This window comes from Engraulis encrasicolus, chromosome 3 (assembly GCF_034702125.1).
Source record: "Engraulis encrasicolus isolate BLACKSEA-1 chromosome 3, IST_EnEncr_1.0, whole genome shotgun sequence".
Lineage (NCBI taxonomy): Eukaryota > Metazoa > Chordata > Actinopteri > Clupeiformes > Engraulidae > Engraulis > Engraulis encrasicolus.
Window position 1 is genome coordinate 14,496,097 of NC_085859.1, and position 19,875 is coordinate 14,515,971.

The 19,875-nt window shown below is 44.6% G+C and overlaps 1 protein-coding gene across 1 annotated transcript in view; it reads right to left on the reverse strand.

The window, feature by feature from the left end:
* Positions 1-19,875, reverse strand: part of pole (polymerase (DNA directed), epsilon) — a 45,588-nt gene that overhangs the window by 7,540 nt on the left and 18,173 nt on the right. Inside the window, exons 22-40 of the mRNA XM_063194822.1 lie at positions 18,408-18,500; positions 18,080-18,224; positions 16,891-17,048; positions 16,172-16,367; positions 15,457-15,671; positions 14,900-15,002; positions 13,941-14,144; positions 12,750-12,971; positions 10,110-10,322; positions 9,503-9,646; positions 8,216-8,356; positions 7,686-7,839; positions 7,276-7,382; positions 5,478-5,654; positions 4,775-4,998; positions 3,696-3,916; positions 2,674-2,878; positions 1,568-1,741; positions 99-224 (exon numbers count right to left, since the gene is read on the reverse strand). Of these exons, the coding sequence (XP_063050892.1) occupies positions 99-224; positions 1,568-1,741; positions 2,674-2,878; positions 3,696-3,916; positions 4,775-4,998; positions 5,478-5,654; positions 7,276-7,382; positions 7,686-7,839; positions 8,216-8,356; positions 9,503-9,646; positions 10,110-10,322; positions 12,750-12,971; positions 13,941-14,144; positions 14,900-15,002; positions 15,457-15,671; positions 16,172-16,367; positions 16,891-17,048; positions 18,080-18,224; positions 18,408-18,500 (3,222 nt within the window). The remainder of the gene's footprint in view (positions 1-98; positions 225-1,567; positions 1,742-2,673; positions 2,879-3,695; positions 3,917-4,774; positions 4,999-5,477; positions 5,655-7,275; positions 7,383-7,685; positions 7,840-8,215; positions 8,357-9,502; positions 9,647-10,109; positions 10,323-12,749; positions 12,972-13,940; positions 14,145-14,899; positions 15,003-15,456; positions 15,672-16,171; positions 16,368-16,890; positions 17,049-18,079; positions 18,225-18,407; positions 18,501-19,875) is intronic.

Genomic DNA, 19,875 nt, shown 5'->3' on the forward strand with positions numbered 1-19,875 from the left:
CTACTCTGCTCTACTCTACTCTCCTTCGCCACAAATGGTGTCAGAAGTGTAAGCCCAACTCTACTTCCTTTCGCTACAGGGTGGTAGACATTTCTCACCTGTTGGTGATGTACTCAACATAAGCGATGGCGTCATCTATTCGTCGTTTCTTGGTGCTGAGGATGATGCGATTGAAGTTGCCATAGATAACAGAAGAGCCCAGACGCTTGAACTCAGCTACCAACCTGCACAAGACACGAGCAAATTACAAATTATAAATGCATCTTTAAGACAAAAACACAAACAGTACAATACATGCCATTTATAGTATTCCACAATGATTCTATAGCTTTATTACATTATAGCAAACACCAGTTTGGATAATGTAATGGATAGACTAGGACTGTGTAACACACACACGCATGCACACGCACGCACACACTTCATACTAAGTAGGGCAGGTTGTAAGTTGTGCTGAATCATCATAATGGCTGTATGCTTAGCTTTTTCACAAGGAGCACAAGTGCTCCTAAATGAAAAAAAAGTTAAGAGCACGGATAGAAATTTAGGAGCACTGTGAAATTTCAAGACACATTTTTATTAAATGGCTTTTGTATCTAAAATGCGGCACTTATTGCAGCAATAATGTAGCATAGAGACAAAGAAGGTGGAGCTAACAAGAAGCGACACTCAATACACCGTCCATTGCAACATTCGGCCCCATGAATTTCGGGCGCGGCCACCATTCTGGAATGAATATCAGACAAATTACATTGGAATGCATTGGGAATGTGTACAGGATTTCTACATAATACGGTAAAACTACATCGAAATAACTATTGGAAATTCTTCAGTTATGAATGCTTATACTATCTCATATGTTTTTTCAGCACAATCAGTGCAGAACTTAATGATCTATAAGGCCAAATTTGCCAAAATAGCTAGCCATATTGTGCTAACTTTAGCATTAGATCCGCGGTCTTTCCTATTGGCCAAAGAACGTTGCTATGGCTACTGGTCATAACAGAGTGGCGTACGTGACTACCTGTTCATTCCAGAATGGCGGATTTGACTCAAAACTGACTCAAAACGCCCCCTATGGACTGTTTGCCATAAAAGACCTGAGTGTCGCTTCTTATTAGAGAGTGTACACAGAATGTAATACAGTGTTTCCTACAGAAAATATGTTAGTCAAGGTGTAACCACCATGACTAAAAGGTCTATGTTGTGCGGTTTCATTATGAATCAGTCTGGGGTGCATTTCTCAAAAGAGAAGTTGTTAGCCTGTTAGCAACTTCGGTAGTTGCCAATGGGAAAATGCATTGAATGTAGTAAGCAACTTTGGTTTCGAGAAATCCACCCCTGTCCAGAGATTCTTTAAGTATATAGAGATATGCCAATGTATTAGGTTGCTATGGGCATCTAACATGACCAGGTTCCGGTCTGCCTAAAGGGGCGTGTTATAATACTCCTAGCATTGAATAGAACAGTCCTTAGGTCTCCCCTTGCAATAATAGAACCCGGACACAATGGGCCAATGGAAACCTCTCTCTCTCTACTCTCTCTGCCTGCACTGTGCTGTACTCACTGCAGGAAGATCTTCTTCATCATGTTGTTGAGAGTGCGGTGCAGAGCCGGGTCGTACAGCAGGGAGCTTGGAGAGCGCAGCCAGCGGTAGAAGTGCATCACCTGGTTATCAGCGTACACGTTGTGGTACTGCGTGATCTCCCGCACCCAGCCCACCACCATGCTCTTCAGGATCCTGTTCGAAACAGACGACATTAACCGTCACCGTCATAGCAATAGGATAACATGAAAGTCCATTGAAATTGACATGATATGACAGACGCAGGGACAAAAAGTGGTGTCGAAGGGGGTCCTGTTGTGCGGAGCGCTAAGCCCCCCACATTTGGGCTTGCATGCCCACGGGGACCCCGGCTTCAGTCCGGCCAGGGTCATTTCCAGACCCTTCCCCATCCCTCTCTCCCAATCGTTTCCTGTCTACTCTCGTACTGTCCTGTAATAATAAAGCGCCTGTTGAAGCCAGCCTGGCTGCTCCACGTGGCAATACTTTCAAAGATGTCAAATTCGGGCGGCGCTGTGGCGCAGCGCGCTAAGCCCCCCACATTTGGGCTTGCATGCCCACGGGGACCCCGGTTCGATTCCGGCCGGGGTCATTTCCCGATCCAACCCCGTCTCTCTGTCCCACTCGCTTCCTGTCACCATCTCAGACTTTCCTATCAAATAAAGGCATAAAAGCCCTAATAGATATATATTAAAATAAAAAAAAGATGTCAAATTCTCAAAAGGTAGGATTAACTGGTATCTAGTACTAACAGACAGAGCTAGAGAGCTCAACCAACTAGAAGGTGCTGGTTACAAGGTGGTGGTGGAGGTGGTAAGTATTCATGAAAAGGTAACATTGATTTGTGAATGGGCAGCATACTTTCTGGATATTAACGGTTAAAAATGTTACACAGTACACCTCTAACTCCCAAAATAACGTCCTAAAATAAGCCCTAAACTAATTCCTTGATAACAAGTGGCGGCAACCTGAAGTTGTTGGAGCAGAGGGCACTGGCAGTCCATTCAAACTGGCAAGTTCTAGATGATACATTATTGTGAAACCATGTAACAAGGGCACTTTTGCAATTACACTATACATCAAGTCCTAAAATTATAAGCAGTGCTAACCTGAAGGTGTTAGAGCAGAGTGCGGTCTCGTCGTAGCTGGCCACGGCGTTGGCGGCCTGGTTTCCCGTCATCATGTCCTCCAGAGAGGCGTGCTGGATGACGTCGAAGCTCACGCCCATGCTGGCTCCGCCCTCCATGTCGTTGACGTGCTGCGACTGCAGGATGGTGTTCACCGCCAGGCTCTGGATGTCCAACTCCACACACACTGCATGGAAATGGAAATTCATAAATTCAGTAGAGTCATTGGCCTGGTTTATTATTATGCATTAATAATTCAGAATTAAATAGGTCCTTGGAGTTTACATTGATAGCGCTTTCATTTAATTCTGAATTATGAAGTGTTGAACATGATGTTTTTAGGTTCCACTGACGTAAATATTATATGAACAGCGGGCTTCTATTGTGTTCCATTAATCTCTATACTGTATACGTCAGTCTCTCTCTCTCTCTCTCTCTCTCTGTGTGCCCGTCTGTCTGTCTCTCTCTCTCTCTCTCTCTCTCTCTCTCTCTCTCTCTGTCTGTCTGTCTGTCTCTGTCTGTCTCTCTCTCTGTCTGTCTGTCTGTCTGTCTGTCTCTGTCTGTCTCTCTCTTTCTCTGTCTGTCTCTCTCTCTCTCTCTCTCTCTCTCTCTTTCTCTGTCTGTCTGTCTCTCTCTGTCTCTCTCTGTCTCTCTCTTTCTCTGTCTGTCTGTCTGTCTGTCTGTCTGTCTCTCTCTTTCTCTGTCTGTCTGTCTGTCTGTCTGTCTGTCTCTCTCTTTCTCTGTCTGTCTTTCTCTTTCTCTGTCTGTCTTTCTCTTTCTCTGTCTGTCTCTCTCTTTCTCTGTCTGTCTGTCTGTCTGTCTGTATGTCCCTTTGTCTATCTGTCTATATGTCCCTTTGTCTGTCTGTCTGTCTGTCTGTCCCTTTGTCTGTCTGTCTGTCTGTCTGTCTGTCTGTCTGTCTGTCTGTCTGTCTCTTGTTTCCCATTATTGTGTCTAATAATGGCTCAAGGAAAAAACACACACATCCCTGTCATCTGCGATACCTGTGGAGTAGCAGCCCTGGCTGTTGATCTCCACGGAGACGCGGTCGTCTGTGTCCATGACGAGGCGGCTGTCGTCGGCCTCCTTGCCCCCCAGGTCGGGCCGGGCGGTGGGGGACAGCCACAGCAGGTGGTTGTGCTTGCGCAGGTGACGCGCCAGGAACAGGTCCGAGCCGAAGATGGACACGTCCTGAGGCAGGTTGCCCACCGGCAGGTGGTAGTATCTGGGACGGGGGGAAACAGAAGAAAAGTTGCCAACACTTAAGAATAACAGTCTTTATAAAGCTTCATAATCACATTGAAAATAATTAAGAATGAACTAAATATCAATGAAACAATTACAAATGTTTGTAAATGACTAAGAAATACTATTTGAACACAGCCAGAACAGTAGAGCTGCAACAGTCCTGGAAGTTTGTCATCCAAAGAGCTAAAGAGATGGAACCACTAGATTTAGAGTGCATCTTAATATGGGACCTTGCCTCCTCCACTTGCCTCCTCCACTCGCTTCTCGTCATGATGACATCACTGACAACAGCATTATATTTCAATATCTTGCAAAAGCTCAATTGTAGAGTCTTTTTCTCGCTTGCAATTGGGATGGTGAATGAAAAACAGTCCCTCAAAAGTTGTTGTGGCTAGGCTGACAGCTGGGAAACTTTATCGTTTTCTCCACGGAGCAGGGGCCAGGAGGCAGGGCGAGGAGACAAGCGCAAGTGGAGGAGGCAAGGTGGCATATTAAGATGCACTCATAGACGCGTCAGGCTGGCAAAAACATGGCATTAAAACCCTAGCCTGGTTCCTACCAGACCTCTCTGTGTTTGAGCTCTGGAGCCCCCTGGTGGCGCTTACGAAGCTGCATGGAACTACAGGTTGGGCAAGAGCCAGGCAATTAAAACTCCACCTGGGGGGGAGCGCAGCGTCTCAATGAGCTGGAATGCTGTACTGGTATGCCGGGGACTCGGGTTCGATTCCGGCCCAGGGTCCTGTGCCAATTCATTTCCTGTCAAACTCTCCAACTGTCCTGTCCTGAGTAAAGATATAAAAGCCCAATAACTAACTCTCTGTATAAAACCCCCCACCTGGCCATGTCGAAGGCCTGGGAGAGGCAGCTGTCCAGGTTCAGGTAGTGTCGGATCATGCGGCGGGCCCCGTGACGCTGCCAGTCCAGCACGTTGTAGCTGATCTCGTCGGGCACGTGCACGGGCACCACGGGAAACTCCTCGAGGACCCCCATGCCTGCAGCCAGACGCTTCATGTCCCAGTTGGACTGCACTGCGATCAGAGTCGGACCACGGCGCTCCTCCTGAAAAGGAACAACAGGCACAAATACTTTTTGAAGATGAAAACTTCTACGCAGTGCCTTCTTCAGTCGTTATGCTTGCACCACAATAAAATAACCAAAACGTATTTGAGTGCTCTCTCCATCCCTGGCCTAGTCTCTCTCTTTTTCGTTCTTGTTGTTGGTCTTTTTGACTTTATTAATGATATGACAGTGAAGGTGGTGACAGGAAGCGAGTGGGGAGAGAGAGAGAGACGGGGAATGGCCGGCAAAGGAGCCGGGCCGGGAATCGAACCCGGGTCAGCCGCATGGTAGACGAGTGCCCTACCGTTTGCAGACGGCAGGGCCCTGGCCTAGTCTTTCTAAAGTGTAACAGTTTGCTTTCCACAACATACAACACCACTAAATAAATGTGTGTAAGTAAGGAGGTACTGTACCTTGTAGTTGAGAAGGATATACTGTATATACTATAGTGTATGTGTGTAAGTGAGGGGGTGCTGTACCTTGTAGTTGAGCAGGGTGCGCTGTATGGCCCTGTAGATGGCCTTGACGTCGTTCTCGGCGCGCACCTCGAACTGGTGCTTCTCCGGCGGCAGCAGCTCCTCCGTGGTCTTCTCCAGCAGCGCTGTGCGCTCCCCGCCGTACAGTGAGCTCAGGTTGGGCATCTGGTTACTACGCACCTGCAGCACAAAGGGGAAGAGAGGCAGAGATCAGATGCAAAACCCCATTAACTCCATTTCTGAAGACCTGCACTTCTATATTTTTAGAGAACCCCATTGTTGGTTTGGTTTACATTCATGTGCTTGATAATATATATAAATAGTTATATTACAAAAATAAAATAAAAATCGCCATTTTGATAGCTTTGTATTAAATAAAAATGAATTAAGATTATTTTCTGAAAAGGCACTTAGGGGGTATTGCATCTGAACTCTTCAGATGCAGAGAGTAGGAGTTAAGTACTAGACTTGGGTGGTGCAGGCTGTGGTGCAGCGCGGTCAGCTAGCCTTCCACATGATATTAGGGCAGTGTCGGTGCCCAACGGGTTCTGCCTGCCCGATGTGTTCCCTTTGCACACTGCACATGCGCAGTATGACGTATACGGAAGAGAAACTGCCTGATCTCTGCCGTCCATTTTTTACTTTCCCGTTTTAAGTGTTTATTTTGCAGGAGGAAGTTTGCGTTTCAAACTCTCCGTTTGATAATAATATAGAACGTCACAGAAACGCTAAATAAGGTCACCAACTGGTCAGCTAACCAACAAACTATTCAGAGCACAATATCACGTTATTTACTAGAGATGCACCGGATCCTGATTTTTAGGATCCTGCCGGATACCGGATCCACTGCTTAAGATCCTGCAGGATCCGGAACCGGATCCTACGAAAGGGTCGAAACACATAGCCAACTCGCACACGTGGGCCCTTTTTATTACGTTGGCGCAAACTATTTTTAAGATTCATTGGCTTACCGCTACACTGCCTTCAACGGCTGCTTCCAAAGGGCTTTCACTCTATGCAGCGATTGGGGTTGTGAAAGACTGACTGAAAAGCCTAGGCTACGTAAAAAGTAGAGATGCTCCACATCCTGATTTTTAGGTAACTGCCGGATACCGGATCCATTGCTTAAGATCCTTCCGGATCAGGATAGTCTGAAAAACCCTATTATCCTGCCGGATCCGGAAGCGAATCTTGGATCCTGTGCATCTCTATTATTTACAGCGATAAACGACATTTGATATAAAACAACGATATAAAGTAAAGGTATGATATAAATATTAAACATCTCTTTTTGTGTTAATGTTTTGGCGGCTGCTAAATTAACATTTAAAACGTGAAAGTCATAAGGGAACACATCGGGCAGGCGGAACGTGTTGGGCACCTACAGGCGTCTCATCACCTTTGCACCCTTTCCCGCTCTCTGATTGGCTCCCTAGCTCAGGACCCCACTCCCACTTTTAGTGCAGAATCCATGCCGTCTTTCGGATCAGAACGATTGTGCAAAGCAGCATGGGATTTCCCAGGCCAACAGACAATTTCAATGCATTTGGCAGTAATTCCACCAAACACACACCATTCTGGATATCTGCATTTAGCCTTACAATTACTTTGAAAGGATGGTGCCTAAGGAGTTGAAAGCAGCAAGTGTACTGGAAATGAAAGCTGTTTTTTCCAGGCACTTGCGGAGAGTTACCCAAGAACTGAACACACTGTCAAGGTTAGCCACCCTTCATAATTCTGCTTTGAGTGTGACTCAGTGAATGATGTTTATGTAACAATAATAAAGCGAGTGTGTTCTCACCGTGTCCAGGACAAACACGCTGGCCTTGCGCTGTGAAGGAATGAAGAGGCCGAACAGAGCCTTGTGTCCTTGGCTGTGGTGGTACAGGTAAATGTGACGCACGCTGCCTACAAGAACACAAGAAGCACAGGAGTCATTTCAATAAAACACATCATAATAACGCATGGTATGTGATTCATATTCATTATTGTGCGTAGATTGGGCACAATAATCCCTGGTGCTGAGCAAACAGTGAAAAAAAAAGGTTTGCACACTCCATTATTGACTTTTCCTCGTAAATGAGTAAAAAGTAATAAAAAAAACTTGAAGTTGGAAGAAGGCCAGACAGCCAAAACTTTTACGTCAAAATAAAATATGCAGCAGAGTGTGCAGCATTTTCTTTTTCTTTGACATGAAACTGTCCCCTTTACCTGGCTCCAGGTAGCTGAACTGGGCAAGTGACCTCATGTCCAGGTGTTCCAGGTCGAAGGTGTCGGCCTCTCGTCCGGCCAGGTCGCGCACCGCCTGCTTGTTGACCATGCACATGCAGCCCAGCTGGACCAGAGCACGGAACAGCAGAGGCACCTGGCACACGGGGGAAAGGCAAAGTCAAAAGTTAGTCAAATTTATTGTCAATTTCTTCACATGTAGCACATATGAAGGCAATCGAATTATTTCTGCCAAGGAGGTTATGTGATCGTCCGAGTTTGTGTGTACGTGTGTTCGTTTGTTCAAGGCATTCAAGTCCGGGACATAGTTTACGCAGAGACGTTCTATTTTGACTAAGAAAATGTTTGGTTTAAACTTCGGCACTGCCTTATCTGGCCTTGACCAGTAGCAAACCGAGGCCCGTTTGGGAAACGTTATTCGTTACCCATCTCGGTGCGAGATTGAAAGTTGATGATAATCACGCAAGCAAGGTTGGGAAAGCACTGGTCCACACACAGCTCATTCCCCCTACCTGGGTCTCGTAGACTCCCTCGATGTCTGGGGCGGAGAGGTCTGCGTTGATCTCGTTGATGTGCTCCTGGTACATGTCCTCAGGCACCGTGTACTGGTACAGGTAGTACACCATGTTGGAGCGCGGCAGGATGCGGTTCACCTGGGAGGAGCAAGAGAAGATTCAAGACTCTTCAAAAACTTTATTGTCCAATATATTGAGAATATTAGAAAATATAAGAAAATTGCCTTTTGATTGAAGGCTTGTGTGTGTGTGTGTGTGTGTGTGTGTGTGTGTGTGTGTGTGTGTGTGTGTGTGTGTGTGTGTGTGTGTGTGTGTGTGTGTGTGTGTGTGTGTCCAGTCCAGTAGAGGTGGCAGGTGTAAGCAGAATAAAAACAGGGGCCGTATGTACAACACTTGCTTACACACAAAAAGCGCCGCAAGTGAGGTTTCCCACAAATTTTCAAATCACTAATTCTGACTTAATATTGAAAAAGTGCATGTGTACTACATTTCATGTGAAATCAGACATACGCCACCATGGGAGGGCCAAACAACCACGGATTTAACTGCAACTCAAGAGTTTGAGGTGCAGTTGGTTGCTCACTGACCGCCGATATGGTTTGGACAGTTAGCTATCCAGACAGACTTGCTATCCAACACTTACGGCTGTGATACATGTACGTATATTCCACACGCTCTCAACCTGCTCGCTCGCCTCGCGTGGTGACGTAGCATCGTTTCCCGGTCAAATTAGCTTAGCTTAGCAAATGCTGTGGTCAAACAACTGTCTCTCTTCAATCACACTGTATGTACAAATAAAAATGATGAAATAGGAGCGACTATATTGGTCACCTTAACCCAAGTGTCATTTATTTTAAAACCATCTGTGAAAAACGATCGGCAGATTTGACACCACCAAAATCAAAACAGCCTTTATTTCCCAGTATCCCAGTACAGTAGTGACGCAGGTGTCGTCACGGCCTTGAAAGCTCTCCCATTGATTAACGCTTTGCGGTGCCGCTACATTTTTCAGCCAAGCTCAACTTTCTCGCCTCGCTCGCCCACCGCCCGCCACCCTCGCTTCCCTACGTCACCACCTCTCGCGTCGCTGCCGCGTCCCAACGGAAAATAATGGAACGCCACGCTTCTACCGCTTTGGTAGCGCCCAGGTAATTCAGGCGTTATGCAGAGCACCACTGTGGGTTTCTCTATGGCTCTCCATTCATGCTGCTGCATGGAGGGAAGATTTTTCATTGCGCAAGGTTGTTTTTTTTTCCCCCATAATCGAGCAGCGCTAGAACAAACCTTGCGATATGTGGGTCCTTCGTCCTGCTTGGGAACCCTCTGGTTGACATAGAATACTCTGGGGATGGTGAGCTTCATGCAGTGCAGGTCACTCCCAATCACCGCCCACAGCTTAAACAGACCTGGGTGACTGCTCTCTGCAATCTGATGGGACAGAAGTAGAAGGTCAAAACTCTCACATCCAAACATCTGACCTGGGAGCAATAGGTACTAATAGGTGCTTAAAGCACTCAAGATATGTACCACTATACCATTGAAAAAATCTCTTAAGATGGTTTTGGCCATTCACAGAACAACATTTCACAGAATTTAGTGATTATGTCACATTGGGGACTCACCCTCAACAGAGACCAGCCACCAGCTGGTCTCATAGGACTTGACTTTAACTGCTAGCTTCGAGGTAAAATTTGCACTGCCATACTCAGAGAATAGTTGAAAGCACAGGAGAAAGGTACAACCCAATCATTTAAATCGAGGAGAGGTGTAAAATAAACGTATTTCCAAAAATGGGACAGTATCACTAACCCGCACAATCACCTTTAAGGTTTATTCAAGACATACACCATTTCCACCCAGCAGGGTCATCATCAGGCACGTTTCCCCTCACCTGTATGATCTGCCAGGGCATGTCCAGGATGCTGCGTGCCGTCTTGCGCAGGAAGTTCCCGAGCGCGGTGGTGGGCCCGTCCCGGATGACGCCCCCGCCCGCGGGCTGCGGCTCGCCGTCCACTAGCCGCCTCCTCTTCCTGCGCTCCTTACGCTGACGCAGCTGCAGCTCCCACTTCTTCTTGTGGTAGCGAAGCCACAACAGCATCTCCTCCTGCAATAACATGCATTACATTACACTACATTACATTACACTACATTACATTACACTACATTACACTACATTACATTACACTACATTACATTACACTACATTACACTACATTACATTACACTACATTACATTACACTACATTACACTTAACAACCACACTAGCATCTCCTCCTGCAGGACATTATATTACATTACACTTATTTATTATATTATATCACACTACACTATATTACATTGCATTACACTACACTTAGCAGCCACAACAGCATCTCCTCCTGCATGACATGCATTAAATTACATTACACTACACTACATTATACAGCTCCAGGCCTTTTTATTAGAATACCATGAATAAGTTGATTGATTTCCATAATTCCATCAATAATGTTAAACTGTCATGGATTGTAGATTCATGGCCCAGTTTTTTAACTATTCCAATCATTGTTTTTTTTCTTTTTATATACGTTGGCCTTCCAGCTCAAAAAACCCATGAATTGGGGAATTCGCATTATTAGAATATTGTTATAAAATCACATTTTTCTTCATCAAAATTCGGGTCACATTAAATCAGTTGAAATGTGGTACTTTCTACATAACATGCAATGGTCAATACTTGGTTAGGACATTCTCTGTCTTCATAATGGCCATGATGCATTTAACATTGAAGTCAATGGCAAAAACAGTGCATGGGAGTTATGGAAGCCCAGATATCCTTGATGCTTTGCTGTCAGCTGTTCTTGTTTGTTGACCTGGTACCCCACACTTCACTCTTCAATATACCCTGTAGATTTCCATGCCACGTTTTGGCGCTAACTCACCAGTTTAATTCTAAATAACCAGAAATGAAACCCCATTGAAAATTAATGGGGTTTAATTTCTGTTGAGTTAGAATTAAACTGGTGAGTTAACACCAAAACGTGGCATGGAAATCTTCGGGTATATTGAAGAGGGAAGTGTGGGGCACCAGGTCAACAAACAAGAACAGCTGACAGCAAAGCATCAAGGATATCTGGGCTTCCATAACTCACATGCACTGTTTTTGCCATTGACTTCAATGTTAAACGCATCATGGCCATTATGAAGACAGAGAATGTCCTAACCAAGTATTGACCATTGCATGTTATGTAGAAAGTACCAAATTTCAACTGATTTAATGTGAATTTTGATGAAGAAAAATGTGATTTTATAACAATATTCTAATAATGCGAATTCCCCAATTCATGGGTTTTTTGAGCTGGAAGGCCAACGTATATAAAAAGAAAAAAAACAATGATTGGAATAGTTAAAAAACTGGGCCATGAATCTACAATCCATGACAGTTTAACATTATTGATGGAATTATGGAAATAAATCAACTTTTTCATGGTATTCTAATAAAAAGGCCTGGAGCTGTATTACATTACATTACATTGCACCAGGGCTTGACACTGGCACCTGCCAACCGGCCAAATGCTGGTAAAACTTGGCTGTGGCTAGTAATATTTTCAGTGTCACTAGCCAATTTGGCTGGCAGCTTATTCCTTGGTATGACATAGGTATTGAAGGAGCCTATTTTCAGTTTGTTCGTTGAGTATCAATTGTTTGTATTTAAGTTAAAAAAAAAGCTCAGTAACACAGTTTCTATTTGCTTGATATACTTGTAGAAAGCTATACACTCATCTTACTTTAGCACCTCATCTTCTGAGGTTAGATGTACTGTGATAAAGGGGGGAAAAACTATATAAAAGCTGTGGCTAGTGGAATACCTGAATAGCTAGTGACTCAGGAAATCCACTAGCCACAGTGGCCGGGGGGTGGAAAAGTTAATGTCAAGCCCTGCATTGCACTACATTAAATCACACTACACTATATTACATTACATTACACTTAACAACCACACCAGCATCTCCTGCTGCAATAACATGCATTACATGAGATCACACTACATTACATTACATTGCATTAAATTATATCACACTACACTACACATTACATTACACTACACTTAGCAGCCACACAAGCATCTCGTCCTGCATGACATGCATTAAAGGGACACTGTGTGAGATTTTTAGTTGTTTATTTCCAGAATTCAAGCTGCCCATTCTCTAATGTTACCTTTTTCATGAATACTTACCACCACCATCAAATTCTAAGTATTCATTTTGACTGGAAAAATTGCACTTTTAATACATGAAAAGGGGATCTTCTCCATGGTCCGCCATTCTGAATTTCCAAAAATAGCCATTTTTAGCTGCAAAAATGACTCTACTTGGACCATACTAGTAAATATTTGTTTGCTACTTAGTAAACTTTCATGTAAAGATCAAATTTGGCAATGGGCAGCCCAGTTTCAATGAGCAGCGTAGTTGCAGTACCTTTTTTTTTAACCATTTTCCTGCACAGTGTACCTTTAAAAAGGTAGTAGTAACCTTGGTTGGCTCCACGTACCTTGGATGGGCCTTTGGGTGGTGGTGGTCCCAGTATCTCCCTCCAGGACTGTGTGAGCTCCATCTCCTGGGACTCCTGGGCCTGGCTGTCCTCCCCGCCCCCCTGGGACGCCCGCTTGCGCTTGGTGCTGATGAGGATGGCGGGCTGCAGGGGGCGCGGAGGCTTCCCGAAGTCCTCGATGTCCGCCGCCTCTCCTCTAGCCTCCTCATTCATCTGGGCCACCTGAGAGATACAAGCAGAGGGGTTTGATAATGAAGTAGTGCAGGAACAACTTATGAAAGTCGAGATCAAACACCACAGAAAGAGGAGGAGGAGGAGGGGAAAAACGCCCTCTTAGGAGACCGAACATGAGCACATTCCTTTGCTTTGGGGACACAGGGTTTGATATTTCTTAAAGTGATACTGTCCTATTTTTGGAAATAAGCTTATTTTACACCTCCCTAGAGAATAATAGGATTTTACCGTTGTCCTATACTTTCAACCGTTCTCTGGGTACAGCAGTGCAAATTTTACCCCCAAGCTAGCAGTTAACATTGAGTCCTATGAGACCAGTTAGCGGCCAGCTGGTCTCATAGGACTCAATGTTAACTGCTAGCATGGAGGTAAAATGTACACTGCCATACTCAGAGAACGATTGAAAGTACAGGAGAAAGGTAAAACTCAACTATTTAACTCAAGGGGAGGTTTAATAAGAGCTTATTTCCAAAAATTGGACAGTATCACTTTAATCTAGTAGTAACCTCTTTGATACAAGGGGGAAACGGGTCAATGGCTGTGTTGGAGAGATGGTACGAGCTTGTTCACAAGAGGTAGATATTTTGAATGTCCAGAAGTAGATATTTTTAGCTGTAAAACTTATTGCACTCTGATCATACTTGTAAACATTAGTTTCTTATTTAGTAAATATTGATTATAAGATAAAATTTGCCAATAGGCAGCACAGTTTCAATGAGCAGCATAGTTGCAATACCTACTCTAGCCAACATCTGACAATGCACCTTCAAAATCAGAGGGTAAACACAAACAAGACAGATTTGCCACAGACAGAGACAGACAAAGAGAGAGAGAGAGACAGACAGACAGACAAAGAGAGAGACAAAGAGAGAGACAGAGAGAGAGACAGACAGAGACAGACAGAGACAGACAGAGACAGACAGAGACAGACAGACACACACACACACAGACACACACCTGTTTCTTGCCCTCGCTGGTGAAGAGCTCGTTGATCTTCTTCTGCTTGTAGATGTCGTTCTTCTCCAGCAGCTTCTTGTGGAGCCAGTCGGGGTGCCGCACGCGGGGCACGGGGTTCTTCACCTGCTGCAGGGCCGCCGGGATGGTGATGATCTTCTGGATAGCACTGCCCAGACGCTCAATGTAGTAGTTCCAGTCCAGGATCTAGAACAGGGGTGGAGCAGGAACCTTTTTCATTCATGTCCAGGTATGCTGTTTTTGCATTACATGTAGAGCTGGGTATCGCAGCCATGTTCCTGTATCAATTCGATTTCGATTCAATTTGATTCATTCTGAATCGATTCAATCCGTTCCCTTCTTGGTGCCTTCGATTTTGTGCCCTCTGAATCGATTATGTGAATTTCCATTCGATTCGATCGATTATCGATTAACTCGATTATTTTACCCAGCCCTAATTACATGTGTGGGAAAAGTGGTGGGGACAATCTAGGTTCATTTACTCAAATGTGGTATAGACATGTCCCAACATCATCCCACACCTAAAATCACGCCCATGGTGCAGGGGATGCTCCAAATGGCGAGTCAGCCGGTGGTGGAGCTTTGAAAACCACTGGTTTACATGATGGATGGAATATGGATTATGAAAACAGGATGTATTGGTTGTTTGCATTCATATAGTTTAGTTCTAGAGCAGTGTTTCTCAAACCTTTTCAGACCGAGGACCACTTGGTCCCCTCCAAAATGCTCATGGACCACCTGTCAACTGAATTGACAGTTGACGGGTGCTAATTTGACAGATAATTTAGGTTTGTAATTAGTTTACAAATATAGCCTACTGCTACAGGTAGCTTGTCTTGGAAAAGTAGAATTCCTCTTGTGGACCACCAGTGGTCCCCGGACCACACTTTCAGAATCACTGTTCTAGAGTAATGGGAAGAGTGAGGTGCAGCATTACTCACCGATCTGATGTCCATGTCATGGAGACTGGGCATCTTCAGCCATTTGCGCAAGTAGTGCTTTGTGACGCTAGGCTCTGCCTGGAAGATGGCTAAAGGTATGGCCCTGGGGAAAAAAGGATTTATAAAACAAAAACAAAGTCTTTGTTTCTTACATTTAATACATTTGATTATGATCATGCATATGAATCAATGCATCAGTAAAGAACATCAATATAAATATGCTGGAGTTAGCATAGTTGCCAATTCCCATTGTCCTAAATGCAGGCGTCATAAAGAAACGTATTTGACAAGGATATGCAAAGTAGACAGACATCCATAAGATAACAACAATAAATAAATAACTGTAAAAACCTAACCGTAATAAAAACAAGTCCGACACGCGGACAACAGATGCGTCCGTATATGCCAGTGGTTCTCAACCTTTTTTACTACTTACACAAGAGGGAATCACAATTCAGAAACACATCACGGAGGGACGGACGGACAGACCAACGGACCAACGGATGGACAAAGCCTCTTATAGAGATGCGTGAGACGCATCTAAAAAGACCCCTTACCTCTCTGTGACGGGTGAGCCTTCAGGTTTGCGTGAGATGACGTATCGACAGCTGAGGCCTGCGTCCTTCACCATCTGGTCGCCTAGGAACTCGGCCAGGCGCTTGGCGGTGCTGATGGAGGTGGACTTCTGCTCCCCGTAGTCCTCCAGGCGACGGGACATGGATCGGTTCTCCGCAATCAGCTCAAACAGCTCCGAGTCCGGCATGTTAGCAGCCTGGAGGAGAGGAGAGGAGAGTGAGGGGAAGGTTAGCAACAGGACTGTAGTCAAGTCCAGATTGGACATGGAGCGGTTCTCAGCAATCAGCTCAAACAGCTCCAAGTCCGACATGTTGGCAGCCTGGAGGGACATATGATATGAACCATACTAGGTGAACAACATGCACTCACCATCAGCTAAAGTGGCTAGTGAGCTTTCTTTTCCACCGATTTCTATGGCCATAAATCGTCAGAAAAACCCTGGCACTGACACACACACACACACACACACTAGGCGGCCACCTTGGCCATGGATGCGTACACCTCCACACACACACACACACACACACACACACACACACACACACACACACACACACACACACACACACACACACACACACACACACACACCACACACACACACACACACACACACACACACACACACACACACACACACACACACACACACACACACACACACACACACACACACACACACACACACACACACACCTTGCTGTAGAGCACGTCCAGCCAGTAGTCGGCGACCTTGGCGACGGATGCGTAGACCTCCTCCAGGGTGGTTCCCTTGAGGAAGGCCTCGAACACGGAGGACTGGAAGATCTTAATGAGCTGCAGCTCCCCTCTACGCTTCACCTCGAAACCCTTCAGCTCGGCCAGCGAGCCATCTTCGTTAAACACTGCATACCTGAGGAGAGGGATGGAGAGAGAGAGGGAGAGAGAGAGAGAGAGAGAGAGAGAGAGAGAGAGAGAGAGAGAGAGAGAGAGACAGGCAGAGAGAGAGAGAGAGGGGGGGGGGGACAAAAAGTGAAATAAGGGTGGGGGGCAATGTGGCGCACAGCGCCGATACACCATGTATGGGTAACATTGCCCATGGGCACCAGGTTTGAATTCGGCATGGGTCATTTCCCAACCCTACCACAACTCTCATTCCCACCCATTTCCCGTCTTCCCTGTACTGTCCTATGTAATAATAAAGCCCCAAAAAAATATATATGTGAAATAATCTGTAATATAAATAATGTATGCTACAGGACACCTTCATTTCTTTCGGGATAAATAGATGTTACTCTACTCCATATTATGTCAACAGAGGCTTGAGTAGTTCCCCAATTTGGCTTTAGGCACCAGGAAGTCAAGTCAGGAAGTGGCAACAAAGACAAAATGAGAGAAAAAAAATCGATATTTCCTACACACGCAACACATTTTACCTCTTTTTCAGTTTCTTGCCCTCCTCTTTGGAGGCTGGCAGGATCATGGCCAGGTAAGGCCCGTCCACCTCGAAGAAGATGCTGTTCTCCGATCGAGTCTCGTACGTTAGGTTGGCTGGGTCCACCAGCTCCTGGTACTGGTGGTTGGTGAAGCCCTCCTACAAAACAGAGTCGAGTAGAGAAGATTTTATTTAGATAAAATTAGCATGTTCAGTAGCATACATACATAAACAGAAAAACACAGACAATACACACATCATTATTTCACGATCACTTACATTAACCATACAGCATACAACAATCATTAAAAAAAACAGTTAAAGGTGCAAAAGATGTGCAATATTTTTGGTAGTGGATTTCCAGAATTCATGCTACCCATTCACAAACGTTACTTTTTTCACAAATACTTCTGTATGTAGGCCAACTGTAAAACACATTTGAAATGATTTTGTGGGCCACGTTTGACATCGCTGCATTAAGCCTAACATAAGTCTTTCTATGTACCCCAAAAATAGGATAGGATAGGATAGGATAGGATAGGATAGGATAGGATGAGCCTTTATTGTCTCTTCTAGAGAGAAATTTGGTATGGGCACAGAGAGTCTAAGCGTTTACACAAAGAACACATATCAACACATTAGACAAACATAAAAACACTAAAAAAAAGTTCTTTCCCTATTAAAAGATAAGGGTGATTTTCAGAACAGATAGAGACATGCCCATATGCGTCTACTCTAAAGCCAATTGAGACAAAAAACAAATCAGCCAAACAACGGAGACGGCAGCAAACATCAAAACATTGGTGAGGATTAGGGCTGTAACGATATTGTATCGGACCGAGAAATCGTGATACACAGAGTCACGATACTGTATCGTGATACAAGGAGGCAGTACCGTGATACGCGCTTTCAAAGTTTATTACTCATTAGTCCAGAAAACAACCTTATGATTTGATGTGATAGTGTTTCCAAACTTGAGTGGAGATGCATTTCAGAAATCGTGGGGTGTATCGAACCGTAGGTCAAAAATCGTGATACGAACCGAATCATGAGTTGAGTGTATCGTTACAGCCCTAGTGAGGATCACTGTACTTAACTGCAGACAATTGAGAAAAGGGGTGAAATGTTCAAAATAGTCCACCTGTCCTTTAAATCCAAACCCAATTTTCTAAAAAGTGAGTTTACAGTACCTTAACCAGGATGTTGAGCATGGCTCCTGGGTAGGAGATGGTGACTTTTGGTTTCTTCTCGTGGGTGGATTTGACGACAAAGTTCTCAGGGAACGAGTTGGGAAGCACGCACCAAATACCGTCTGTGTCCAACTCCAAAGGTCTCCTACAAGAGGCATAGTGACATCAGAGTTTTAGGTTAAATTAAATACCTATGGTAATTATTATACAGTACATGCGTAATGACAAAATGTCGCAACACAAAGGTAACGGAGGGGCAATCCAAGCATTGAACCAAACAAATATTCAACCCCCAAAGTGTGTTTAAGGCATGCCCATTGGTACTTACCCGATCTGTTCGATGAGCTCCCTGGCCTGGGTGATGATGTTGGCTCCAGTGTAACACACGATGCCCGCCATCTCCATGGAGTACCAGCGAGCCCTGAGGAGCACAAGAGACACACAGCCATGAGATGCGTCTATGGGGACCAAATATCCACTTTTGGAGAAGGAAGCCAACGCACACCAGAGGTTTGGAGGTGCAGATAGCGGGCACATGTTCACTTCAGGGGGAAGATACCGCATGCAAATTCCACATGGTTCTGTCACCAGTCGAGTTGACGCTTAATTGTGATTAATTTTAACTCAAGAGGATTAATCGATCAATTCTTGACATCTCTCATACGTACCCTTTCCTCATGACATAGAGCCACAGGCCCCTTGACAAACACTTTGTTAACCCTCTAAGATAAAGCATGTGCTGTAACAGAGAGCCATGTCCGTACCCTTTCCTCATGACTTAGCCTGCACTTGTGACCCAGCTGATTGAAATGTTCCCATTTGACACACACACAACTATCCAGGGTATCTGCACATTTTTCATCACCCAATTTAATACTTTTTAATACCATTTTCAAGACCTCCAACATTAAAATTAATACCACTATACGGGTGTGCGTGTGTTACATGGTATAATATTGCTATTGTTATTACATTGCTATAATGTAATGTAATACATACATTCACACTGCTCACTGTGTTATTTTATTCTCATTGCCTGCTCCCTAGTCACTTTCTGCACCAGATGTTTGTCATGACTTGTCAAAGAGGTTTCTGTATGTTGCGGGAGTTTTCATGAAATCGGCCCCTTCCTTAGATAATTCATTATAATTTCAAATCAAGTAGCCAGCATCTGTGTAACTCCATGTGCTAAAATATTCTTTCAGTTGATCTGGCTGCTGCATAGGTGGGCCCAAACTCTAATACCCTAGTCATTTTTGTGCTTAATTTAACCATAGAGATGACAACAAAAAAGAGTGAGGTGGCGCGCACACACACACTACCCATTAGTTTAAAACATCATTAACCAAAAAGTCATCTAAAACTGAAACAATTTCAAAATTGTGTATATTTGAAAAGTTTGATGACATTTCATGAAATACCTTCAATATAAAAATTAAAAATGGACCAACAATTCATCTTTTATAATGGATAAATATTGGAGTGCAGTGCACCTTAGTCTAGGAGAGATAACACCTGTGGCATCAAAAGGGTTAAAAAGAAACGACTGCTCAGCTCTGGACTGCTCCTCCTGTTTGTTCCCCCCAGCTCCAGACAGTAGTAGGCGTTCAACTTTCAGTTTAGCAAGTCGTTCTTCAGTGAGCAAAGAAACAGCAGCAGTGGAACTTGATATGAATTCCACAAACATTTCCCTAACCGCGGACACGCGGCGACTGGAATAGCGATGCAAACACCACGCGGTTACCGATTTGGACATCCTCGCATATCCTCATTGCGACATTTAGCCTCGTAGAAAA